This window comes from Arachis hypogaea, chromosome 3, assembly GCF_003086295.3.
Source record: "Arachis hypogaea cultivar Tifrunner chromosome 3, arahy.Tifrunner.gnm2.J5K5, whole genome shotgun sequence".
NCBI lineage: Eukaryota > Viridiplantae > Streptophyta > Magnoliopsida > Fabales > Fabaceae > Arachis > Arachis hypogaea.
Genome location: NC_092038.1, coordinates 6,190,968 through 6,217,828, shown reverse-complemented (window position 1 = coordinate 6,217,828; position 26,861 = coordinate 6,190,968). Strand labels below are relative to the sequence as shown.

General features: G+C 33.9%; 4 protein-coding genes across 5 annotated transcripts; 1 reads left to right on the top strand and 3 right to left on the bottom strand.

Moving 5' to 3' along the window:
• Nucleotides 1-5,303: 5,303 nt before the first annotated feature.
• LOC140182887 (auxin-induced protein 15A-like) lies at nucleotides 5,304-5,564 on the bottom strand. Its single transcript, XM_072230711.1, has one exon. The coding sequence runs from the start codon at nucleotides 5,562-5,564 to the stop codon at nucleotides 5,304-5,306; it is 261 nt and encodes an 86-aa protein (XP_072086812.1).
• A 1,458-nt stretch (nucleotides 5,565-7,022) lies between these two features.
• Nucleotides 7,023-7,319, bottom strand: LOC140182886 (auxin-responsive protein SAUR21-like). Its single transcript, XM_072230710.1, has one exon. It carries the CDS (start codon nucleotides 7,317-7,319, stop codon nucleotides 7,023-7,025), a length of 297 nt encoding a protein of 98 aa, XP_072086811.1.
• Nucleotides 7,320-8,234: 915 nt separating this feature from the next.
• LOC112789114 (auxin-induced protein X10A-like) lies at nucleotides 8,235-8,516 on the top strand. Its single transcript, XM_025830876.3, has one exon. It carries the CDS (start codon nucleotides 8,235-8,237, stop codon nucleotides 8,514-8,516), a length of 282 nt encoding a protein of 93 aa, XP_025686661.1.
• Nucleotides 8,517-21,699: 13,183 nt separating this feature from the next.
• Nucleotides 21,700-26,103, bottom strand: LOC140181746 (uncharacterized). 2 transcript variants are annotated; one of them, XM_072226390.1, is made up of 17 exons: nucleotides 25,971-26,103; nucleotides 25,680-25,898; nucleotides 25,373-25,450; nucleotides 25,220-25,285; nucleotides 24,924-25,142; nucleotides 24,797-24,850; nucleotides 24,478-24,564; nucleotides 24,163-24,252; nucleotides 23,961-24,079; nucleotides 23,750-23,815; nucleotides 23,187-23,667; nucleotides 23,014-23,100; nucleotides 22,724-22,852; nucleotides 22,499-22,633; nucleotides 22,222-22,334; nucleotides 22,058-22,151; nucleotides 21,700-21,972 (listed from the first exon to the last, which is right to left on the bottom strand). In XM_072226390.1, exons 11-17 carry the CDS (start codon nucleotides 23,634-23,636, stop codon nucleotides 21,799-21,801), a joined length of 1,182 nt encoding a protein of 393 aa, XP_072082491.1. In that variant the 5' UTR covers nucleotides 23,637-23,667; nucleotides 23,750-23,815; nucleotides 23,961-24,079; nucleotides 24,163-24,252; nucleotides 24,478-24,564; nucleotides 24,797-24,850; nucleotides 24,924-25,142; nucleotides 25,220-25,285; nucleotides 25,373-25,450; nucleotides 25,680-25,898; nucleotides 25,971-26,103; the 3' UTR covers nucleotides 21,700-21,798. The 2 variants fall into 2 exon arrangements, with proteins under 2 accessions (XP_072082491.1, XP_072082490.1); XM_072226389.1 differs by lacking the exons at nucleotides 24,478-24,564; nucleotides 25,220-25,285; nucleotides 25,373-25,450; nucleotides 25,680-25,898; nucleotides 25,971-26,103 and having other exon boundaries at nucleotides 24,924-25,063.
• Between the last annotated feature and the right edge of the window lie 758 nt (nucleotides 26,104-26,861).

The following is a 26,861-nucleotide window of genomic DNA, read 5'->3' as shown; positions in this document are numbered from 1 at the left end:
AAAGAATCCAAGGGTGGAAGCGCAATCTTCTTTCGTCAGGTGGTAGACACGTATTGCTTAAGGCAGTGGGAAAAGCTATTCCTATTTATACATTGTCTTGCTTCAAGTTGCCTGATGGTTTAATTTTGGAAATTCACTCTCTACTTTCTTAGTTCTGGTGGGGACAAAAAGGTTCTGAAAGGAGGATGGCTTGGATTAGCTGGGACACTATGACTCGCTCACGAAAAGAAGGAGGCCTTGGATTTAAAGATCTCAGAATCCAAAATCTGGCGCTTTTAGGCAAACAGTTTTGGCGACTTGTAACACATCCTACTTCCTTATTATCCAAAATCTTAAGAGGTAAATACTTTAGCAATGGTAATGCTATAACGGTAGAAATTGGAGTCTTACCTTCTTGGGGATGGAGGAGCATACTGGAAGGCCGAAAGATTGTTGAAAAAGGTCTTAATTGGGTTGTGGGTACTGGTGAGGATATCCGAACCTTTGAGGATCCTTGGCTGCCTCCTCCGTATCCTTTAATGATTTCTGACATGCCAAATAGACAGGCTATTTCTGAGTTGTTTCCAAGAGTTAAAGATCTAATTACTGAAGATAGAAATTGGAATCAGAATCTCATTCAAGAACTATTTCCCCAAGACGTTGCAAACAGGATTTTGTCAGTTAAAATTCAGCAGAGTAAGGACAAATTGCAATGGAATTTGAACAAATCTAAGCAATATGATACAGCTTCAGGTTACATAATTGGCTATTTATTTTACCATCCGCCTCTGGAGCTTTGCCCTAATTATATGCAACAGAAAAAGCCGTGGATTGATCTATGGAAGTTGAACTTGCCTCACAAAATTAAGCTATTTATCTGGAAAGCTCTCCATGACCGACTTCCGGTGCTTGCTCAGATTCATCACCGCATCCCATCTATATCACCAATATGTCCTTGCTGTCATGAAGCAACGGAAACAGTCACTCATTGTTTGATCGATTGCTCTAGAATTAAAGACGTATGGTCTCAGAGTTATCTTCGTGACTGTCTTCCCCCTCAGAGTTCTAACGACTTTTGGACATGATGGACTGCATCAACAGAGATACTTAACCCGTTGAAGAATGCTGACCGTAATCCTCAATTGCTTGCCATCATTTGCTGGAACTGCTGGAAAGCTCGCAACCAGTTGATTTTTGAAGGTTCTACTTCTATGCCGTCTGCCATTCTAGCAAGTTCTGTCAAGTTGCTTCGTGAAATCCAAAGAACTCCTAGTTTAAGTCGTCATCCCCATGAGACAAGCTCTTAGATGCATTCAATTTGATTTATCATTATTTCTTCTTTAAGATTTTTCTTCGTTTTTCGACCACGCACCGTTGGATGAATACCTTCAGTGTAGTGTTTTTGGAAAATCCCCACATTTTATTATGCTGTCCTGCTTTTGGACATCTTTGTATTTTATTTTTTAATAATTAATGAAATATAACCTATTATCTTTGAAAAAAAAAATGACAATGATAATCACCGTAAAAACTAGCCTTTTTCACGTTTTGTAAGTACTAGTAATATTAGATAGGGTATTTTTACAATATGTGATCTTCTATATAGATGAGATAAGATTCTAGTTGGTATTGATATAATCAGTAAATGATCAAAAGACTCGGCATGTGAAAAGCGAAAATTTTTAATAAAACTGAAAACCTATTTCTTTTTAAATCTGTCTTTAATAGTTTCTTTGTATATTATTTTAGTTTGTATAAGATGTGTAAGAATTTGTTTGGATATTATTTTTGAAATTTTTTTTAATGATATTTTTTAAATTTTTTTATAAAAATAAAAGTATTTTTATGTAAAAAGATTTTTTATTTATTAATTAAGTTTGGATAAAATAAGATAAAAGTACTTTTTATTTATTTATTTATTATTTAAAAAATATTTTTTAAGGAAAAAAGATCTTTTAAAAAAAATATATAAATTGTAGTTTTTTAAAAAAGATATTTTTTATTTTTCTAGTATTTTTATTTTTACTATTAGAAATTTATCAAATACAATAAAAAATAAAAAAAATATTTTTTATTGAAAAAAAGATCTTTTTTATAGATTTAATGACGCCCAAATAAGTACTAAGTCTATGGAAGAGAAGCTAATTTCACTGCAAGTGAGACTTTTGTAGAATAAGAATGATGGAAAAAATGGAATACCTTTAATAAAATGGAACTAGAGTGATGAGACCTGCATAATGTGCGGAGAGATAGATTATTTATACTATATAGTATATTTTAATAAATATTATATTAAAAATATTTTAGAGAACATATTATAAATAATTTTTAAATTTATTTATTTTTAAAAAATACATAGACTATTTATATTAGAGTTATACAAAACTATATTTTCATTTTTTTTTCATTTTTTGATTTGCATTAATGGCTACACTTTATCTTTTCTTGCGGTTTTTTTGTTTGCAAATAATTAAAAAAATAAATGAATGAGAATAAAAAATATATAGAAATATTATATTAAATTTAAGAAATTTTTGACAATTAGTATGAGAGATTAAGAAATGAAGAGTAGTAAGAGTCTTAATATGTATAAGTTATAGAATTTGAATATTTGTAACTGAAATTTTTTACAATTAGTATAAGTTTATAAGAGATTAAGAAATGAAAGAATAGTAAGAGTCTTAATATGTATAAGTTGTAGAATTTGAATCTTTGTAACTAAATTTTTTTTATAATAATTATTATTATGACACTTTTAATGTATGTTTATTACATTTAATTAGTACTTGATGTTTCAATTGAATAATAATATATAAGAGTTTTTTGTTTTATTTTTTTTAAAACATTTTACTAAATAGTGATTGGTTGATTTTTATCTTTTGCCAAGTCATTAGAATTGCTGATGTGACATTATTAGCAAAGAAAAGATGGCTTAAACTCATTGTGGAGAAAATTGGTATCAGCTTCTATATATTATAAATAGATAAATAGATAGATAGATAGATTGGTGCAGACTCTGAAAAATCTAGGTGGATTGGAGATATAGTGATTTGAAATATAGCTCTCTTGTTTAAATGGTGGTGGCGATTTTCAAAAAAAGAGTATCTGTTATAGAAAAAGATTGTGTATTCATGTAATAATTTAAATTTTTCAAAAATACTTTCTAGGCCTCCCATACCTAAAGAGAAGTCCTTAAAAAGATATTTGTTAGTTATAAATTAAAGAAGAGAGAAATTGATTCGAGACTTGTTTATACACCTAAGGAATGGAAGAAAGATTCATTTTTGGGAAGACATTTGATTATAAAGCAGTGCACTGTAACATACTTTTTCAAGCTTTTTCTCCGTCTCAAACTAAAGAGGTTCTTTTATCCGGGTTTGTGGGTTTTGCGATAAATTAAAATGGATATGGATTTTTCATAGGAGGAGAGAGTTGTTTCAATGGGAGATGGGGCTACTTAACTAACTGCATGGAAGCTTATAGTCGGTCACCTTAACATATGCGATAGAGGATCAAGTTGTATCGAAATTTTATAAAAAAAAAAAGTGATTATTCTACTAACTCTTTGGTATAGGTTATGCAAGCAGAAATACTTCTAAAAGATATAACAAGTTATAGTTTCTCTAGCTTGGCTTGTCTTGGTTGGGCGAGTTAATACTAAAAAAAGATTGTGTCGTTAGGTGTTATTGGTCTGAATGATAATTTTTTGTGTATTATGTAAAAAGGAAATTGAAAATATATTTCATTTGGTTGAGTATACTTGGCAAGTGTGGTGTGCTTGATTGTTTGCCTTGAATAGACTAGAAGGAAAGAAGAGCGGAACCGGGGGTTGATTAGTTTTTTTACTGTTATTTAGAATATCTGGCCTAAAAAAAAGATAGAATTTTCAAAAATAAGCACCCCGCTGTACAGGAAATCATCTATAGAACGGTTAAAAACTACCGAGAGTGGAAAGGTGTTGACTTCTATAATTGTTGATGGCAATACCTGAGATGACTATAGGTTAAGTTTTACATTTTGTTTATTTTGTTTTTTCTTTGTTTGTTCTTTTGCTCCATCACTTTGTGTTTAATTCTTTGCTTAAAAAAAATTCAAATTTGTCTCTGAAATATTATTTGTTTTTAAAATTTATCTCTAAAAGATTTTTTTAATCAAATTCGTCCTTCAAAGATTTTAAGTTAGTCATATTAGTCATCCCGTCACTTCCGTTGCTGATAGAGTCAAAATTTACTTATCTGGCACATCAAATGACACCATGCTCACCATAACACACACAGACACAGTAGTCCTACTTAGCAACCAACATGATAAGTTTATGCAATTAGATTAAATCAACCTCAAATCGAAAAAATCTTGAGACATTGCTCAATTTAGGGTTGATTTGATTTAAATTCATAAACTTATTATGTTAGCAGCCAATTAAAACAGCCCGGTACGTATTGTGGTATCACTTAATATGTTGTATCACTTAATATGTGATATCAACAAACTCTAATATCATGAGCAATAGAAATAATGAAAGCACTAATTTGACCAACTTAATATCATTCAAAGATAAATTTAACTAAAAAAAAACTTTGGAGACCTATTTGGAGAATGAGTGATTTTTTAGATACGAATTTAATCATTTACTCGATAAATATTCCCTAAAAGTTAAATTAATTTATATATTTTCCCGTATGAATTTTATAGACTGCCATTGATTTTCAGTACCTGGAAACTTTTATCTATGTCTTTTAATCTGCAGATTTTTGCTTCCAAAATCCTGTATATGATCATACATAAGCAAATCAATAATACTAATTGCATTCATAAAATATTTGGTGTCACAGTGTAGAGTGTGAAACTAAGAAGAAAGAAGCATTAACTAATTTTTTAATTTTGATGGCTAAGTATTCAACTTTGCATATGTCAAGGCTTTAATTTTCTACACTGCTTTTACAATTTGTGGCTGTGTCGAAATATTTTGGCCATATCCTGTATGCAAGTTAGGTTCTAGCAAATGAATTTGCAGCTTCTGTGTATGGTAAATTCTACCACAAATTTTGGATAGTCTTACTGGATTTTATAGCCTCTATAGTCTTTACTCTTCTATCATATTGCCTTAGGGGCATAGAATAAACAAGAGAAACCGAAATAACAGAAACACAATGAGCTTAAATAATATTTTAGATTTTCATTAACAATAAGTAATGAAACTAATAAACACATTCCAGTTTTGCATGAAAGCAAAGGGAGGAAAAAATCTACCAAAGCACTATTGTACACTACAAAATTGGTTTCAACAAAAATATGTTGTCAGTCTCTTTGCTCTGATGAACAACTTAAGCCAGAACTGATATGATATCTAAGAACATATCTTCTCTGCATGGAATTGTGAGGCCACCCATCGGATGAACATATCCGAATTCTTCTTCTGCTTTACTCAGCAAGTCTTGAAAAGAAGGTTGGTTCAAGTATGCTATTGGAATCACAAACCTCTTCATGTTTTCTCCCACATACACTACAAGATACCCTTTTGGGACTTCTCCACACTTTGAGGTTACTTGTGTAGATTTGCTGATACCAGGTAAACGGAAGCCCATGGTTTCTTCTTGGAAAGATCTCAAATTACTTGTAGAAGGAACAAGTTTTTTTAATTCTGATGTTTTAGTTTGTGTTTGAGAACACAGAGTTGAGTGTATATATATATATATATAGAATCTGAGGTACTTGTGTGGATACTGATCTTTATGGATTTGAATGGTTAATCAGTTACTTGATGATGCAGTCTGCTGGTTTAGTGAAGAACAGGCTCATGTGCCATCACAAGGTGTTGTAGAAGATTTGCTAACAATATCACTTCTTGAAAAGGAAATAACTTTGCACAGCTAAGAACTTAGTTATTATTTAACCAATGCAATGCCTTGCTTCATAAGTTCAAGACATGAGCAAGACATGTAACATTTTCTATAATATTTATATGCTAACTGACAGCTAAAAGTACTATATCTTGAAATTTGAAATCTGATATACAATCCATTAATTTGGTTTGTAGCTTTTGGATAATTTCATAGAGAAAGAGAAATAATTGTAGTTTTTGGAGGCAAGAAGGGACAACCCTATTGATGGTTGTCTACCAATCAAAATCAAAGGTGTTATTTGTCACAACTCACAACAGCTTGCATGACAAGTCTTGTGAAGAGTACCGAAAGTACTTCTGAATGTAGTCTCCATCTACATCCTCACATTTTTTTAATCTTCAAAACATAATTAAGCATATAATTTAATTGGGGATTGAGACATTGCAGCAAGGTAAACTCAGCTACTGGCATATCCCTTTTTTCTTTTTAAGTTTCACTTTGATTTCTCTGCTGGGAACCATAGAAGAAAATGAGTTTGATCACTTTTATGAGTTGTACTTGTTTTAACATGTACCACATACATGATTCTCAAATTAATCTGTTCATTTTGCTTGTAATAATCCTTAAACAAATCATCAAATCTTCTCAAATCTTATCACAATTTAATCCAAATAGCAAATTAGTACTTCATTTGATAAAGCTAGTCATCAGAGAAACATAGCAAAAAGAGAGACACTGTGCTAAATAAGAATTCACATATTGCCATCAACTGATATGTTTATTTCATAAATATAAAAAAAATGTTTATAATATTTCTGGAACAACTCAGTGCTCCTAACAAAATTACATAGAGCTGATGTGCATTTTCAGCTTTTTGATCATCAACTCAAATTCTCACAATAAACTCTATCCATTATGGGATTTTGTGTGGTCATCAATTGGATAAAGCATGAAGTGATATCCAAGATGCTTGGTCTCCATTTCAGCAAGATTCAACAGCAGAATGGATTGAAATCTTTGGTCCTAGTCCATCTGAAATGGCTGCAAAGATCATAGCCAGATCAATTTGCTCTCAAGCTGTTGCGATCTGCTACTAACTGCCACTCGATTCAAGTAGCTTTTGCATTTTTGGTGTTGCATGCTTTTGGCATATCAGTGGAAAGAACAGCATGTGAAATGAATGATGAACCTGCTTGCTTTCTAACTTTTTAAATGAGAAGTCACACTGCAAAAGATGTCTTCACTGCAAGGAATTGTTAGACCTCCCATTGAGTGATTAAATCCAAATTCTTCGTCGGCTTCACTTAGCAATTGTTGAAAAGCAGGTTCATGCAAGTATGATATAGGAACCATATATCTCTTCTTTTGCTCCTCTTCTCCAACATACACTGCAAGATACCCTTTTTGCACATTTCCAGACACTTTTTTGCCACCTGAAAGAGACCGGCTGAGGACACGTTTAGCATGGATCACCGAAGAAGGCAAACGAATAGCCATAGTTTTCTGAGAATGTGGATTTTTTTTTTCCTTTTTTCAGAAGTACTTGTTGATGGATAATGTTGTGAAATCTTGATGAAAGATTCTGAGACGATGCATGTGTATATAATATATATAGAGATAGATTTACTCAGCAAGATTTAGAGATAAGCAACGACATGAAATTTGGTGAGACAATAACATTTTGATGAATCACATGGTTCTGTTGTTCAAAGCACTGTCAAGTGTTAAATTATGATTGAAATTAGAAGTATAAATTGGGACATGCACCCAACAATTTTAGTTAAAGATGGAATACTTGACACCCTCATGTTCTAAAAATCTTAGTACAATAATTTGTGGATGTAGGAACTTTCCTCTAGACATGGTGGACAGAAACTATATTTTGGATCAAGGATTAAGATTTTAATTACATGATTTTCTTTTTGTTTTGCTTTCTTTTTTCCCTAAGCAATTATGGTTAGCATTATAGATAGATTTGGCATTATTAAAGCATACCAAATTGCTTGATTATAAAATAGGATATGGTGGATATACATGAAGAACCTAAGTAATATGTTTTGAGCCTGTCTATAGCATAACAAGTAGGCCATGGCTTTATTTGCATTATATTGGCTTTAGTCTCTAAAAGTCTCTTTCTGAAGATAAAACTATGTTGGCAAGAAACCTCATTGAAGACAAGACAATAGCATGTGATCTCATTTGCCATTGTCTCTCCCTAGACCCCATCAAATAGCACATTAACCATTCATTTCAGAAGAGAACTACCTCCACATAACATATATCTGTTATATCTATATATACTCACCAATCACTATGCCATTCTCAAGCAACACAAATCAATAGCAACAATCATTCTTCTTTACACACTTTGAGATCATTTTTATTGTTGTTTGTGTGAAGCAACATAAAACAATGGGCTTTCGCTTACCAGCTATTAGAAGAGCATCATCTGCTGTTAGCCAAGAATCTTCCAAAGCTGTGGAAGTTCCGAAAGGCTATCTCGCAGTCTATGTTGGAGACAAAATGAAGTGGTTTGTGATTCCAATTTCATATTTAAATCAACCTTTGTTTCAAGAGTTACTAAGCCAAGCAGAAGAAGAATTTGGATATGATCATCCAATGGGAGGTCTCACTATTCCTTGCAAAGAGGATGCTTTCATGGACCTCATCACTTCTCGCTTGAATGGATTATAAGTAATATTAAAGGAAACTCACATAGGGCTAGTTGAGAGACAGTTTTATACAGAAGGCACTTAAACTTTTTTTTTTTAATTTTATCCTTCTTTTGTAATGGAAATTACCATCTCAGTGAGATGTGAAAGATGTAAATATTAGAAATTTCTCCCTCACAATTTCAATGGATTGATACATTTTATCAACAAATATTTCTAGACTGCTATTGTTTTGTGTTGGTGGGTCCCCAAACTAAGTGGGCCCACAAGTTTAAAAAAAAAAAAAAACAATAAAGTAAAAGGGAGTGGCTGAGAGCCACGAGAGAGAGAGAGTGAAAGGCTTCTTTCAATTTGAAAGAAAGAAAGAAAACACAACAGCGCCGAAGAGGAGAAGAGAAATTAGGGAGAAAAGGGCAAGCGAACCTTGATCACATTAACTTGGTAAACTTGCTCCATTTCTTATGAAATTTTAGTATGTTGTTCCTGGTGTAGAGATGAACATTAGGATATAACTTATTTGTTGTATTGCCTTCTCTTTTGCCTGATTTGAGATACCCACTTTTGTGGAGGATTTATGTTGATTCCACCAGTTTTGGTGATGTATTTTGTTGATTGTTGAGATGCCCTAGTGTCACTAGGAAGACTGTTTGTGTACCCATTATTCTGATAGTGGAAGATTTTTCTGGACTAGGTCCCGTGGGTTTTTTGTCCCTCTTTTGGGGGTTTTCCCACGTTAAAATTCTGGTGTCTGATTATTTAATTTCTGCCATTATATTTGCTACTTGGAGTATCTTTGGTGTTGCTCATTTAATTGCACAGGTTGTGGGAAAATTATTTCTGGTGCTTCCGCTGTTAGACAGGTTCTTGTTTTAAACCTGTGTTGAGTTTTCCCAACAAAGTGGTATCTAGAGCTTTGGTTGTTTATCTCTGTGCTGATTAAATGGAGGAAAATACTCATGGACCGAATATGGTCAAACTGAATTCCCAAAATTACTCAATTTGGAAGACCCTCATGGAAGATATGCTGTATAGCAAGGACTTGTATGATCCTGTGGAAGGAGATAAATCCAAAGGTACTAAATCCGATGCTGAATGGAAGAAGCTGAATCGGAAGGCAGTTGCTTTGATTAGGCAATGGCTTGATCTTAGTGTGTATCCACATGTTGACACCGAAACGAATGCTGAGAAGATGTGGAAGAAATTGAAGGAGTTATATGAGAGGAAGAATGTGCAAAACAAAGCATTCTTGATTAGGAAGCTTGTCAATATGAAGTATGTTAAAGGTAAATCAATGCCGGAGCACTTGAGCATTTTTCAAGAGACAGTGAACCAACTGACAAATAATGAAATCACTTTGAATGATGAGTTGCAAGCCTTGTTGTTGTTGAGCTCTTTGCCTGATAGTTGGGAAGTTCTGGTTGTGACACTGACTAACTCAGCTCCAAAAGGAAAGTTGACGTTAGCAATGGTTAAAGAGAGCATGTTGAATGAAGAAGCCAGAAGAAGAGAGCGGGGTTTGACTAATGCCTCCTCCCAGTCAGAAGCACTTGTTTCAGAGTCACGGGGGAGAAGTCAAAGTAGAAAATCTCACAGTTCTGACAGGTCAGAGAGTAGAAGCAAGTCAAGAGGAAAGTACAAGCCAAGAAAGGAGTTCATTTGTCACCATTGTGGCAAGCCGGGGCATATCAAGAGGTATTGTAGGTTCTTGAAAAGAGAACAATCAAGGGGAAGAAACGAAGACAAAGGTAAAGATAGTGATAAAGAAACTGCTGCTATTGTTTATGAAGATGTTCTTATCACATATGATGAAAATTATGTGAATCTTGTCTGTGATGATTCCACTTGGATTATGGACTCTGGTGCCTCATGTCATGTCACTCCAAGGCGTGAATTTTTCACTTCCTATACTGCTGGAAATTTTGGCAAGATCAAATTGGGAGATAAAGGAGTGTGTGATATCATTGGTATGGGTGATATGTGGCTTGAAACTAATATGGGATGCAAGTTGCAGTTGAAGAATGTTAGGCATGCGCCAGATATGCGGTTCAATCTCATTTCAGTGAAGGCATTGGATCAAGAGGGGTATTGCACTTCCTTTGGTAGTGGAAAATGTAAGATTACCAAAGGGGCTCTCATTGTTGCTAGAGAAGACAATAGTCTTACTACTCTCTACCGGTTGCAAGCAAAGTTGTGCAAAGAAGATGTGAATGTAGCTGATGATTCCTCTTCTGATTTGTGGCATATACGTCTTGGTCACTTGAGCGAGAAAGGACTAAGCGTCTTGGCCAAGAAGCACTCACTTCCAGTGAAAGGTACAACTTTAAATACTTGCACTCATTGTTTTGTTGGGAAGCATGCTAGAGTATCATTTCATAATTCTGGACCTCATAGGAGATCACATGTTCTAGATTTAGTTCACACTGATGTTTGCACTATGGATGCTAAGACACTAGGTGGTGCATCATATTTTGTTACTTTTATTGATGATTACTCTCGAAAAGTGTGGGCTTTTGTTTTGAAATCTAAAGACCAGGTGCTCGGTATCTTCAAACACTTTCATGCAAGTGTTGAAAGAGAAACAGGAAGGAAATTAAAATGTGTTCGAGCAGATAATGGTGGTGAATACAGGGGTCCGTTTGAAGAGTATTGTAAAGGACATGGAATCAAGCTTGAGAAGACGGTTCCTAAGACTCCTCAACACAATGGAGTTGCTGAGAGAATGAATCGTACTATTAATGATAGAGTAAGGTGTATGCTCTCTCATGCAAAGTTGCCTAAATCCTTTTGGGGTGAAGCAATGAGGACTGCAGTAGATTTGATCAACCTTTCTCCTTCAGTTCCACTAAATGGTGATGTTCCAGAGAAAGTTTGGAGAGGGAAAGATGTCTCCTATAGTCACTTGAGAGTGTTTGGCTGCAGGGCTTTTGTTCACATTCCAAGAGATGAAAGGTCTAAACTTGATGGGAAGTCAAAGCAGTGTATCTTCATGGGTTATGGTCACGAAGACTTTGGTTATAGATTATGGGATCCGGTGAACAAGAAGATAATTAGAAGCCGAGATGTGATTTTTCTTGAAGACCAAACTATTGAAGATCTTGAGAAGACAGATAAGCCAACAGTAACTGTTAGACGTTCTGTTGATGATGAACCTGGTCCTTCCACTAGACCTCCTGTTGATGGGGGAGATGTACAAGTTGATAATGATGGTGATAATTTGCATGATGAACCTGCACCTCAACCTGAGGTGCCAGATGTTGAAGTTCCACCTGAACCACCAGTTGAGCCTGAATTGAGAAGATCTACTAGAGAGCGTCATCCTTCTCAGAAATACTCTCCTCATGAGTATGTGATGAACACTGAGACTGAGGAGCCAGAAAGCTACCAGGAAGCTATGTCTGATGAGCATAAGGAAGATTGGCTGAAGGCCATGCAAGAAGAAATGAAATCCTTGCATGAGAATCATACTTTTGAATTGGTGAAGTTGCCGAAGGGTAAGAGAGCATTCAAGAATAAATGGGTGTTCAAGTTGAAAGCGGATGAAAGTGTCTCACGGCCAAGGTACAAAGCTCGATTGGTTGTGAAAGGCTTTGAGCAAAAGAAAGGTATTGATTTTGAGGAGATTTTCTCTCCAGTTGTGAAGATGTCCTCTATTCGAGTTGTGCTTGGATTGGCGGCTAGCTTGAATTTAGAGGTTGAGCAGCTTGATGTGAAGACTGCATTCCTTCACGGTGACATAGATAAAGAAATCTATATGGAGCAACCAGAGGGTTTCGAGGTTAAAGGAAAGGAGCACCTTGTATGCAAGTTGAAGAAGAGCTTATATGGGCTGAAGCAAGCGCCAAGGCAGTGGTACACGAAGTTTGATTCCTTCATGGAAGGTCATGGGTATAGTAAGACTTCTTCTGATCATTGTGTTTATGTTAAGAAATTCTCTGATGGTGATTTTATAATTCTCTTGCTTTATGTTGATGACATGTTGATTGTTGGTCATGACACTAAGAAGATTGAAAGTCTTAAGAAAGACTTGAACAGATCCTTTGCTATGAAGGATTTGGGTCCTGCAAAGAAAATCCTTGGCATGAGTATCACTCGTGACAGGAAGAATGGGAAACTGTGGTTGTCACAACAGAAGTACATTGAGAAGGTTTTAGAGAGGTTTAGCATGAGTAATTCCAAACCTGTTAGTACTCCACTTGCTAGTCATTTCAAGCTGAGTTCGCAGCAATGTCCTACAAGTGAGAAAGAGAAAGCGGAAATGAAGAAGATTCCATATGCATCTGCAGTTGGCAGTTTGATGTATGCTATGGTTTGCACCAGGCCGGATATTGCTCATGCAGTTGGAGTTGTTAGTCGGTTTCTCTCTAATCCTGGCAAGGAACACTGGCAAGCAGTGAAGTGGATTCTCAGATACCTTAATGGTACTTCCAGAGTTTGTTTATGCTTTGGGAGTGGCCAACCTGTGTTGGATGGTTACACAGATGCAGATATGGCTGGGGATCTTGATTCAAGGAAGTCTACTTCTGGTTATATGATGACTTTTGCAGGGGGAGCTGTGTCATGGCAATCTCGACTTCAGAAATGTGTTGCTTTGTCTACTACAGAGGCAGAATACATTGCTGTTGTTGAAGCTTCTAAGGAACTCTTGTGGATGAAGAAATTCCTACAAGAGTTAGGCATCAATCAAGAGAAGTTTGTGTTATTTTGTGACAGTCAGAGTGCTATCCATCTCAGCAAGAATCCGACGTTTCATTCTAGATCGAAGCATATAGAGGTGAGGTATCATTGGATACGTCAAGCGCTTGAGATGAAGTCATATGCACTTGAGAAGATCCATACTGATGATAATGGTTCAGATATGATGACTAAGAGTTTACCTGCAGTGAAGTTTGATTTCTGCAAAGAGAAGGCGGGCTTGGTTGAGCAGCCTATCCCCACTTAGTTGGTGAGGGGGAGATTTGTTGGTGGGTCCCCAAACTAAGTGGGCCCACAAGTTTAAAAAAAAAAATAAATAAAGTAAAAGGAAGTGGCTGAGAGCCACGAGAGAGAGAGAGTGAAAGGCTTCTTTCAATTTGAAAGAAAGAAAGAAAACACAACAGCGCCGAAGAGGAGAAGAGAAATTAGGGAGAAAAGGGCAAGCGAACCTTGATCACATTAACTTGGTAAACTTGCTCCATTTCTTATGAAATTTTAGTATGTTGTTCCTGGTGTAGAGATGAACATTAGGATATAACTTATTTGTTGTATTGCCTTCTCTTTTGCCTGATTTGAGATACCCACTTTTGTGGAGGATTTATGTTGATTCCACCAGTTTTGGTGATGTATTTTGTTGATTGTTGAGATGCCCTAGTGTCACTAGGAAGACTGTTTGTGTACCCATTATTCTGATAGTGGAAGATTTTTCTGGACTAGGTCCCGTGGGTTTTTTGTCCCTCTTTTGGGGGTTTTCTCACGTTAAAATTCTGGTGTCTGATTATTTAATTTCTGCCATTATATTTGCTACTTGGAGTATCTTTGGTGTTGCTCATTTAATTGCACAGGTTGTGGGAAAATTATTTCTGGTGCTTCCGCTGTTAGACAGGTTCTTGTTTTAAACCTGTGTTGAGTTTTCCCAACATTTTGTAAGTTTCATATGTTCTTCACATGTTTTTTTTAGCTGCTACTGTTGCAACAAAATAGTGTGTATTAAGAAACAATTGAAATTGGAGCTGAATTTTGGGAGATATTAGCTACCTGGCCTCAATGTTTTCAGCATCTAAATTCCCCTGAATATTTATTCTTACAAATTTAGAAGTTTTTCTTCCAAAAATCCTTAATAATGTGTAATGTCTGAAATGTAAGTATACCCATTGTTGGTTGGATGCTTTAGTTGCTTTTATTATTAACCATTTTTGTTATCAATTTGCTAAATTTCAGAACAACAACAACAATAACAATAATAACTGAGACTTCATATTTCATATTTACATGCATGTGATGATTCTTTTCTTTTACTATATAGTATATGAAAATATCCTAAAAAAGACCAATAAAAAACTTATGGACCATATAGTTAAGGATATTGTAACAAAAAATTAACCAATTTTTTTAGGAAAATTTTTAGCTTAATTTATAGAATTATATGATGTGAAATGAATTAACTATAATTGAATATTTAGTTTTGAATCCAATATTTTTAAAATGGCTGGAAAAAGTATGCACCTATAGAATTAAGGACTCAACTAGAATGAGACCCACACATCTATTAATGATAGTATATAATAAATATTTAAAATGGTTATGTTTTGTAAAATTAAATTAAATATGTGTAAATTAAAGTTAAATTTGAAAGGTGTTTTGTTTAAAATAATTTATAGTATAAAAGATTTAAATGTTGGAGTTGTACAAAGTGATATTTTTATTTAGTGTGTGTTTGGATTATAGTTTACAAACGGTAGTTTGTATAAAATTGATTTTGCAAACTTGATTTTGATAAAAAAATAAGTTTGTGTTAAAGTGATTTACGTTTGACAATTTTTGTATCAAAATGGATTATAGTAAAATAAAGTTGTTTGGCTTATACAATATACTATTCAAAATCACCTCTAGGTAAAAAATTACTAAAATAGACATCAATTTAAATATTTTTTTATATTATTCTATCATTTTAATTTAGATATTTAAATAGTAGATCTTATTAGTTAATTTTATAATAAAATTAATATTTACTTACTAAAATAAAAATAGACAAAATATATTTTTAAATAAAAATAAAAAATATAAATTTTAGATATATATATATATATATATATATATATATATATATATATATAATCAAATATGTTACATTTTTTAAGTATTAATATGAGAATGTTAATTTAGTATTTTTTTTACATCGTACTTTTATTCTAGTACTCTCAATAATCTTATTCTTAATATTATTGAAATTTAACGTTTATGATTTTATTATTATCTATGATTAATTTTTTTTAATTTATCTTTTTTAATTAAATCATAATCTATATTATAAAAAATTATACTAAAACATAGTATAGGAGAATTACAATTATAAAAGAGAGTACTAAAAATAATAAAAAATAAAAATTTAATTTGTAGGGATTGAAATAAATTTAGAAGTTCTGGATGATATTTTTTATATAGTATATTTTTAGTATGCTATAATTTTTTACTATTATTATTATTATTTATGTTTAATTTTTTGTTTAATTTACTTTACTTAATAGGATCAATAAATCATATTATAAAAAGATAATAACAAACATAATACACAAAAATCACAATTATAAAAGTGTATAATGTCAAACAAACAGTTGACAAAAAAATATAAATAATAAATAATAAAAAAGCAGAGCTCATATAAATATAAATAAGAAGAATTCTATAAATAATACAATAACATACATACAAGATAAAGTTGGTAAAAGATAAATAAATATTTAGTATTCATGGCTAAAAGCCCGTTAAAAAAACGCAAAAGTTAGAAATTATTGCTTCTTATAGACGTGGTTTTAGTAACAAAATCACTTCTGTATTTATAAAAAAAATTGTCAAACCAAAAGTTGAAAGCTTTCAAGAAACCTAAATATGCTTCTTCCCTTCTATCACATTTGCTAAACACACCGTTAGTGGTTTGATTTTTGAATTTGTTTTAGTTGATAGACTTAGTCTTCTTATGTGACGCTCGTCCTCCCGTTTCTTTATTAGTTATCATTAGAGTTGTTGCTTTCTTCTTTCTATCGTAGCTTCTTGTGAAGACATGTTATTTATGAATTGTTAAGTTGTATGCACTTTCTATTGTGTTGTTTGTTCTATCTTTGTATGTATGTTCTTTTTTCGAAGATGTGTCTTGAATTTGTATGGTTTTCTTTCTTCTTAATCTTTTAATGTGCATGCAATTTTGCAACGACATCTACAATAAAAAGAACAAAAATGTGTAGAATTTTTTTTGAATAAGTTATTTTTAATAAGAATAACTGAAATAGTATAAAGTGAAATTACCTGTTAATATTTTTTCTTTGACCCACTCTGCCACAATGTCTCAAGTGATGCAAATTGAAAATAGTGTTGAGAAATGTTCAAAATTGAATCTTTAATTTCTTTCACAACAGTTATGAGTAAAAAGTTTGCTTTTATTGTAAGTTTAATTGGTCTATACAACTCATTTGCATCTTCTATTTTTAAATTTTTTATAATATAGACTTTTTCTTCTTGTAACAAATGTTTAAATTTGTTCATCATATTTCTCTTCATAATTACATGAAGAGGTGTTTCTGCAATGTTAGTAAATCATAGTTAATAATTAGTTAAAAAAATTGATTACATTAATTTTTTTAAGTTATTAGAAAAGGAACAATGAATAGTATATTGAAAGAAGTATAATTTTAACGATATTAAAATATAATTATATATAAAGTATTATAAAATAATATAAAAGTATAAAACGCAAAAATAATTAAAGTATTTTTTCATAAATTCAATTTAAAAATACAATAAATATATTTTTTTGTACCTTTTCATCTAATATAATCATTTCTAAGTAAAGAGACTCTTCTTTATTTGTGGGTGTTAATATTTTCCATAGACGAACCACGTGAACTTTGATAAACCAATTGTCTATTTGTTTGGTGATATTGTCCAAGGAATGATACTCCATTGAGTAAGTTTGAGATGTTGTGTAGTGCGAAAATAATTTTCTTGTGCTAAATTTGATGTTATTTGAAGAAATAGTGATAAGAGACTTATATAAGTAGTTCAAATAGTATGGAATTTAAATATTTGTAACGTAAAATTTATTATGATTAATAGATTATTATGACATTTGTAATATGAATGTTTATTACATTTAATGAGTTATTTATAAAAATTAATAAATTAATTATTGGGGTTATAAATTTATTGTATTATTTATAATGATAAGATGTAATAAATATAGGGATATGAATTCTTATAGGTTATAAATTTGGTTAGATACTATTAATTTCTAATTATTGTCCTTGGTAATTTTGCAGCCGAATTTGTATATATTTCTATTACTTGTATATTTTTTTGTATATTTTATTTTTGTGCTAATTTAAAAATAATAGTTAATTTGACAAAAAATGAGTAGTTGATTCTAAAATTTTGCCAAATAAGCAATGTTGTTGATATGACATTAGTAAGAAGAGAAAGATGTCTTAAAAATAATATGAATAAACTTATCTATCTACTTTTATATATTAAGAATAGATATAAGTGGTTTAATAAAAAACATCTAAATTACAAGAACCATTTGAAAATGTAAAGCAAGAGCCTCTAGAAAAACCGAACCATTAAACAATAAGATCTGAGAATGCTTTATATTTTTTGGGAGGTGTTAAAAATGTTACAACTTACAAGAAGTGTCTTTTTAAGTTAATTTTTTAAAGTTTTTCTTTATTTATGTATGAGTTTAATTTTGCAGAAAAGCTCCGCATACAGGCCCTAATGGCTTGTATGCTTTACAAGTTCATTTCGTAATAAACCCAAAAAACGTGCTGCTACACATACGTCGAATACACGCGCTCTATAAATATCATGCGTATATATAATTACCAAATTTAAAAGATCTGTTTCCTTTTTTGTTCTCCTTATTTTCAGATTTGCTCGTTCTTCTTCTCGCGCCTCTTCCTGCTTCTTCTCGATCGTTCTTTTCTCATCCTTTCTCACTGGTATATTCTTTGTCATTTACGTTAGTTTCTCTCTCTGCAACTCCATCTTCGTTTTCTATTCGATTTCTGAAATCAAAGTTTGAATTCATTTTTGAAGATAATGGATGATTCAACCTCAGATTGTCAGCTGAATTCAGGCGAAGTGGACGATGAATTTGAATCTAACGAAGTTCTTGAGGTTTGATTTACATAGGATTAGTATGAATTTTGTTGCAGCAATTTGTTTAGCAATGTGTAGGGGAATAATTCGTGAACATTGACTGTCAAAATAATGCATGAAGATAAATCTGTGGATTGAATGTAATGTATTAGTTTTGATTAATTATCTGGAATTTATAGCAGACGCTCGGGTGTAGATCAGACCTTTTTTGGGTGTATTTTTGCTAGAAGTGTGGGTGTATTTACACTTTACTACTTTTTTGTTATTTTAATTGAGTTGTTGTTGTTCAGGTGTATTATATCAGACATGATTGGGTGTGTTTTTAGTTTTTGACATGGTGTATTCTCCAGCCTGTGTATTTACAGTTTATGGCTTTTATTGTCATTTTAGTTGAGTTGTTGCGGTTCTGGTGTATCATATCAGACATGATTGGGTGTATTTGAATCATATCTATGGGTGTATTTATAGTTTTTGACATGGTGTATTCTGCAGCCTCTCTCTATTGTTGATGACCAGTTTATTCCGAAGGTTGGAATGACCTTTACCACCCTTGAAGATGCTGGAAAATTTTACAGGAACTACGCCAAGGTTGCAGGTTTTTCTACAAGAGTTCGGAGCACAAATAGGAAGGGAAACGAGATTAAGAATCAATTGATTACATGTAGCAGAGAGGGAAAATGGAAATCTAAAATATACACATTGAAGGATGTCGGTGCTTGGATCATTTCAAGGGTTGTGCTGGATCATTCATACCCCTGCTGTCCAAGTAAAGCAGAGATGCTCAAACAGCACAGGGAACTAAGCATGTCCATTCGTCGTACAATAGAGAATAACGAGGAGGCCGGTATCAGACCAAGCAAAACCTACCAATCATTTGTTGCGGCTGCCGGGGGTCACCGCGAGTTAAATTTTATCGAAAAGGACGTGATGAATTACATTACCAGGAAAGTGCGGAATGTTTCCGAACAATAAGATGCAAAGGAATTCGGGAAATATTTGTTAAGAATGAAAGAGAAGAATTAGAATTTCTTTTTTGAGCTTGAACTCGAGGAGGATCAATCGATTAAGCTGGCTTTTTGGGTCGATGCAAGAAGTAGAGTTGCCTTTGAGTATTTCGGAGACGTCATTTCATTTGACACCACCTACAATACAAACAGGTAACAAACTGCCCCTGTTTATGATGCTAAATTAATGTATTTTTATGAATCCGCAGCAGAGGTGTATATTGGCTATTTTTTGGGTGTATACAAAGCATGTGTTAGGGTGTACCTAATGATTTTGCATTCTGCACTATGGTAATTTATTTTCAGGTATAATTTGATCTGTGGTTCTTTTGTCGGGGTGAATCACCACGGTCAATCAACACTTCTCAGATGCTCTTTGATGAAAAACGAAGAAATTGAATCATTCAAATGGTTATTTCAATGTTGGCTTCGTTGCATGGGAGGAAACGTTCCGAAAGGGTTTCTCACTGATCAATGCGCATCAATGAAAAGGGCTTTAGAGGCCTGTATGCCAACAACAATTCACCGTTGGTGTATTTGGCACATCATGAAGAAGATTCCAAGCAAATTAAACGGGTACAAGGGACATGCAGATATTGAACGAGAAATGAGCCAAATTGTTTTTAACTCTCATAGCAAAGACTCATTTGATAGGAATTGGAACGATTTTCTGCTAAATTTTGGTCTTGTGGACAACAAGTGGATTTCAGGTAATGTCTTTTTAAAATCTGCAGCAGAGGTGTAAATTGCATGTTTTTTCGGGTGTATTTATAGTCTGTGTTTGGGTGTATTATGCAGATCTGTATGAAGACCGTCATATATGGGTTCCTATCTATCTGGATCACCACTTCTGGGCAGGGATGAGAAGCACACAAAGGAGCGAGAGCATGCATTCATTTTTTAACAAGTTTATCACTCGGAACAGCTCGCTTATTCAGTTCGTCAAATAATACGATAATTGCCTCGGAAGCAGGGAACAAGCAGAGAGAGAATCAGATGCTGCAGATTTTCATACGGTCATACCGTGTGCAACCAAATCCTCCATTGAAGCTCAGTTTCAAGATGTGTACACTCATCAAAAGTTTAGGGAAGTCCAAGCGCAATTCAGAGGAAAGGCGAATTGCATCACCAGATTAATGAATTCCGCTCTAGGCTATTCACTATACGAAGTCGGAGAACAAGTTTCCAGCTCAATATTCAACAAGTTTGTGGTTACTTACGACTCAGTTGCAGCTGAGGTAAAATGCCAATGTTTATTATTCGAGTCGAGAGGGATACTGTGTCGTCACGCACTAAGCGTGTTAAGCTTTGAACAAGTAAGCCAAGTGTCACCTAGATATATACTGGAACGATGGAGCAAGAAGGTAAAGAGGCGACACACACACATCAAGAGCAGCCACGACGAGCCACTGATGGAGCCAAGAAGCAAGAGGTTTGACCAATTGGTTTTTCGTTCGCAAAATATTTGCGAATTTGCATCCGAATCGGAGGAGCTGACTGCATTTCTGCACCGTGCGTACGATAACGTCATGGCTGAGATGGAATCATTAAAAGCCAAAAGGAAGGGGACATCTTCTTTATCCCACGAAGATGCCAACTTGGAATCCATTAACGAGCTTCAAAGCCTTCCAAGGATCCGAACAAGAGGACGTCCAAAAAATAGGCTAGGTTCAAAGTTGGACAAACAGATTGCAAATGCCACAAAGAAGAAGAAAACGAAAGTTTTAAGCGAGGTAAAAGTAATGTTCTTTAAATTTGTGGTAATTGAGTTTATTTTTCTCGTTAATAGTTTAGCTAATATGTGACTGTTATATTCAGATAAACCTGTTTGATGCTGCATCAGTGGTGCATTCAAATAACAGGCAATATCAAGGACATGTTATGAATTATCAGTTTATGGTACCAGCAGCAGTGGATAACTCTTTGGGTGTATAGTTTTATAGAATATGGGTATAAAAGCACTGTTTCTCTTGGGTGTATTTTTGTGAATTCACATTTTACATTTTAAGTGTTTAGGGTTCAGGGTTTTAGTCTCAAAGCATCATGGGGGGATATATTTCAGGGTGTATATTCAACTTTATTTGGGTTTAAAAAATCACAGGTTATGGGTGTATATTTGATTTGATGTTTTTTTTCATATTTTGGTACCTATAATTCATACATTTTGAATACAGCACAGACAATTTAACAGCACATACAGTTTGGGTGTATATTTTAAGCAATCTTGGATGTATATTAAACCCCCCGTTGGGTGTAAAATTTATAATCTGTCTTTAGATCTGCCTTGATATTTTCCTTCATATTTAACCACCTGTAATACAACTTTTGAATACAGCACAGACAGTTTAACAGCACATATAGTTTAACTATGGAAAAAAATTTCATTGAATAGAAGTTGTTTATAAATGGCAATTTTTTACAGCATTTGTTCAATTTACAAACTAGCTAGCAGTTGGATTACTCATTTTCTATATCAGTAGAATTTATCTGACAAAACGGACTCAATAATACGGAGGATGGCTTCGACAGTCTTATTGCATTACTCGCTCTAATTGCTTCATCTCTCTCTTTACTCATTTCACTGAATAGTATCCGCGAAGCATACTCCACTCTATAGTGGTCCACCTCGTCCTACAATTAAAAAGTATATTCTGTTTAAACAGCAATATTAATTCATTAAAGTAATACAGAGTTATATAGTTCTAAAGACAGTTACCTGTTTCCAATTATCCCATTCATACTTCCCCTTTTTAATGTTTTCCGGCTCAATTAACTCAAGCCATTTCATAACGTAGATAGCGCAGTCATATCTGAAAATGAAGAAAATAAATTACAAATCTCATTTAGGAAAGTTTATTGTTCAGAGTCACAAATTTATACGTTGATTTTTGGCCTGATATTTTGACGTATGATGCTTTAATTTCCTTCTCCTTCTCGCCTTTCTTCAGAGGTTCCCCGCCAACATATGCTCTCATTCTTGAAATTACATATCCCTTAAATACCAAAACAAATCAGTAATACACCCGAATGAAATACACCCAAATGAATGCACAAGATACAACCAACTGAATAAACAACATACACCCAACTTAATCAACAAAATACACCCAAATGGTTCTACAAAATACACCCAAAGGAGAATACAGAGCCAACTTACAGTGAATTTATTAAGCTTTTTTCTCTGATCGCTTGGAGCTTTCTTGTGTAGCGGGTCAAGTATATGAAATCTCCGCTTTTTTGTATCAATCACCCATAACCACCAATGGTCCGCGTGGCAAACAGATGCAAAAATCTGAAGGATTGCCATATTTCAACAGTGTGTTATTTTATTTGGCATATAAGTAAAGAACGGTACTAACAAATTTTACTAATGAAAACTTACATATGGATGCAAAGTTAATTTTTTTGCATCTATGAAGGGAATAAAACTTGGGTAATCTTCCACCTTGAATTCTTTATTGGTTCTAGGTGATATGAATTCCCCGTTTGGGTGCTTCGAAATAGCCATGTTCTGCAACAATTATGAGACAACAAATATAATACTGAAAATACACCCAAGTGAATATTATAAATACACCCAAATGAATACACAATTTACAACCAAGTGAACTTAAAAAATACACCCAAATGAATACAGAAAATACACCCAAAATGCGTAGAAGTAACACTTACCACAATATCGGGGGGGAGACAGTATACTTGTTCTTGAAACCTTTTATCATTTGTCTGGTTCATGATGAGGCACATAGCAGATACAATCTAGAAATATATGCCGAAATCAATTTATATTAATAAACATTGCAGTAAACTTTGGTGTAAAAACATTAGTGTTATTCTAATATTACCTCAGCTTCTATATAAGTTGCTGGCTGGAGTGATGCAATGTGCATTTTTGTCAAAATGTATTTATCTTTGGCCATCAAAGTGCACATGTTTTCATACTCGTTAGTTCTGCCATCTGCGTATGTCTTCACTCGCGTCCCCCAAATGTAGTACTTCTGTTTCATATCATCCGTATTCTCATTTATCCCCGCAGGAGTTTCAAACCTCCCAGAACTTTCTCCCCCAGTCTCCCTTTGAATTTGTGGACTTTTACTTTCTTCTTTCGCTGCATTTCTTGCTATTTTTTGTACCAAATCGTCTAATTGTTCTAGCAAATTTGCAGTTTCTAAAGATTTTGCCTTTTCTGTCTCCTGCGCTGACGCTCCCTCCTGGCTTGAATCAGTCAAGCCAAGGCTGAATGATGGCACTGGATCTGTTTTAGGAACATAGGATGCTGTCCGTGCCATCATCATCAGGGCAGCAACGTCTTTTGCGGCTGGATGACTGCGTCATCATGTATAACGTATTATAAGAGTAAGAATATACAGATCATAAGCAAAGATTGATTTTAGTCTGATGAACTTACATTTTAGATGGAGCTGGGGGAAGCGTGGGTGTGGTTTCTTGAAGTTGTTGGGGGGGTTCAGGAGTACTGCACAGTTACACAAAATTAATCATGGCGTAAAAAAACTACTCAGGAACAATATACACCCAAACTGTTACCAAATATGCACCCGAACTGTAACCCAATATACACCCAAACTCTAAACAAATATTCACCCAATACTATTTCTTACGTTTCTGTAGTTCCTTCAATCTGTAGCAGAGGGGTTAGTTCAAAATCTGACTCAGGTGTTTCTTGAAGTTCCGGCACAGTGTTGTTTGGGACGCCGGCACAAAAACTTGAATTGGGACTCTAAACAAGAAGAAAAATGAAAGGTTAACAACACCTTTGAAAATAATAAGGTAATAAGGTTGAAATATTCTTGAAAAACTCACATTACAAGCGCATCCGACGGTGTCTGTTCCCTCACAACCATCATATTCGAATCAGCCGGCTCACTGGCTGACTGTTGAACCGGACTCAACCTAAAATACACCCAAAGAAAGTCAAAAAATACACCCGAACAATTCAAAAAGAAGAAAGGCTTTATTTTTTGAGAACTTACATACTTGCAGTTTTTGCTTTTTTTTGCCTTTTTTTTCTTGAATAAAATAATAAAGAGCTTTTTTTTCTAAAAAAAAATATATACAGAATTAGAAGTATAAGGTAATAGAAGAACAAAAGTAACGGTTATTTGAAAGAGAAATTACATGCTCTCTGACGGCTGGTTTACACTACTCTGTTCTGTGCGTCCTTGAGAGGAAGGATCATCACTTCCCAAGTTCACAGCCGGTATTCTAAACAGATTTCATGTTATTCAGACAAAATAAGAGACAGGTATTAAATACACCCAAATAAATGCACAAGATACAACCAACTGAATGGACAATATACACCCAACACAACAAACGAAATATCCCAACTTAATAAACAACATACACCCAACTTAATCAACAAAATACACCCAAATGGTTCCACAAAATACACCCAAACCATGATAACAAGATTTTATTAAATAAAGCTTCTTACGTTTCAGAGGAGGCAAAGCGACCTTTTGTCGATCGCAGGTCATCTTCGTTTTCCCTGCGAAACAAGAAACAATTATTAGCAAAGAAAACACACCAAAATCTGAAATAGACAGCCCAGCAAGACATACCCCTCTACAGCAGATTTATCAACGTTTTTCCTTAGCAATTCATCTAGCTTTTCGCTTGATATTTCATATCTCTCACTACATTCATAAAAGAAGATGTTAACAAAAATAATTACGATGATAGACGGTAATATAGCTTACGAGGTACTGTAGCCATCAAAGTATTGATCTTCTTCAAGAGATGAATCCTCTACAACAACTTTTTTCTTTTTTGATTGTGTTCTGGGTGGAAAAAAAAGTATGAATCAGAAATAAAAAATTAATTTTATCAAAGAATATTTATCCAAAGAAGTGCTTACTTTTTTGGTGTTGTTTTTGTTTTTTTCTTTTTCTTTTCCTTCTCCACCGGTATTGATTCTTCGCTTCTATAAGTTAATAAGAGACACTTCAGTTAATACACGAAATCTTTATAATCAAGCCAAAAGAAAGGAGTAATAATTTCAGAACATTACTCATCACTTGATTCAGATTCAGATTCTGAATCAGAATCTGACTCCTCTTGACTCTTCTTTCTTTTTCTGGAGTCCAATCTGGAAGGCAAACAATCATTGTTTAGAACATACTAAAGATATAAAATACACCCAAATGAATGCACAAGATACACCCAACTGAATGGACAATATACACCCAACGTAGCAAAAGAAACACACCCAACTTAATAAACTACATAAACCCAACTTGATCAACAAAATACACCCAAATAATTCCACCGAATACACCCAACTCCAAAAAGAAATTAAACCCAAGTATGGTACTTACTTTTTTCCCTTTTTGCTGGGGTGTTTCCTTGGTGAATCCTCTGAGTCTTCTTGAGTCTCAGACTCAGAGGTAGAACTGTCACTGTCAGTAGTTGTTTCTCTCTCCGAAGACGATGTTGAACTCGCCTTCCTTTTTTGTTTTTTTTTATTTCTTGTTTTTTTCCTTTTTTTTTTCTATTTTTTTCATTTTTTCTCTTGTCTCTGCCATCTTTACAATCCCCTGAAACATTAGATATTTTAGTTAGTAGCATTCAGGTAAATAAAATACACCCAACATATTATGTTTACTTACCAAAATTTCCTCTGTTTCTGCACTCATTCTTTCCACCAACTGCTCCTTACTCCAGTTGGCAATCCAGGGTTTTGGTGGTCTTTCAGCCCTCTTCTTGCCTTTGTTTTTTGAAAGATGAAAGTAAATTATCATCAGGGCAAAGAGGCAGCCATCAATTGCCTTCTTCTTTTTTTCCTTGTAGTCTGTGATGCCCTTGATGATGAAGGTTAAAACATGCCCCGCCCAGTTTCGCTCCGTGATGCCGTCCATCTCAAAAATTGGGGCTAGGTGCACAGGCGAGATTTTGTTTATCGTCATTGGCAAAAGGAACGCCATCTGTATATAGAGGATGAAAATCCTCTTGAACATTAGGCGTTCCTCTTCGTTACCAACGCCGATATCCATCATCTCATCGGTAAGACTTTTGAGGGTCTTACCCTGGAATCTTCTAAATATTATTTTGTCATCCTCAGAAAGTTTCTTATACTCGACTTTCTGAGGAAATAGATCTCCTACAAAAAGAAAACAACAAAGTATCAAAGTCGGTTCAAATACATCCAAGCATCAACTTAAATACACCCAAGCATCAACTTAATATACACCTATAATTTTTAGCTAGTTACCTGTTGCATTGATGCCAAGCGCATGACCTATCTTTCTTGGTGTTATTTTGAAAGAACCATATCTTGTTTCCAGTCTGTTCTCCCCAAGTTTGAAGTTGTTTGCCAGCTCCCTTAACAGTTGGTGATGCACCCTTAGTGGTGGGATGTGCATCAACCCACCGAATCCGAGATCCCTCACTATCGCCTTCTTCTCCTCAGTCATGTTTCTGAATTTATCACTTAGGAGATGTGTGGCACACTTAAGGTCTTTTGTTTGGTTTCTTGCTGCCATTTTCTCTGAAATGAAAAA

Excerpts from the sequence above, each read along its gene's own strand:
- LOC140182887 (XM_072230711.1), bottom strand. The coding sequence starts at position 5,564 with ATGGGCTTCCGTTTACCTGGTATCAGCAAATCTACACAAGTAACCTCA.
- LOC140182886 (XM_072230710.1), bottom strand. The coding sequence starts at position 7,319 with ATGGCTATTCGTTTGCCTTCTTCGGTGATCCATGCTAAACGTGTCCTC.
- LOC112789114 (XM_025830876.3), top strand. The coding sequence starts at position 8,235 with ATGGGCTTTCGCTTACCAGCTATTAGAAGAGCATCATCTGCTGTTAGC.
- LOC140181746 (XM_072226390.1), bottom strand. The coding sequence starts at position 23,636 with ATGATGATGGCACGGACAGCATCCTATGTTCCTAAAACAGATCCAGTG. Across the intron at positions 23,101-23,186 it reads CAACTTATATAGAAGCTGAG|ATTGTATCTGCTATGTGCCT; the intron begins GTAATATTAGAA and ends ATATATTTCTAG. Across the intron at positions 22,853-23,013 it reads GTCTCCCCCCCGATATTGTG|AACATGGCTATTTCGAAGCA; the intron begins GTAAGTGTTACT and ends TAATTGTTGCAG.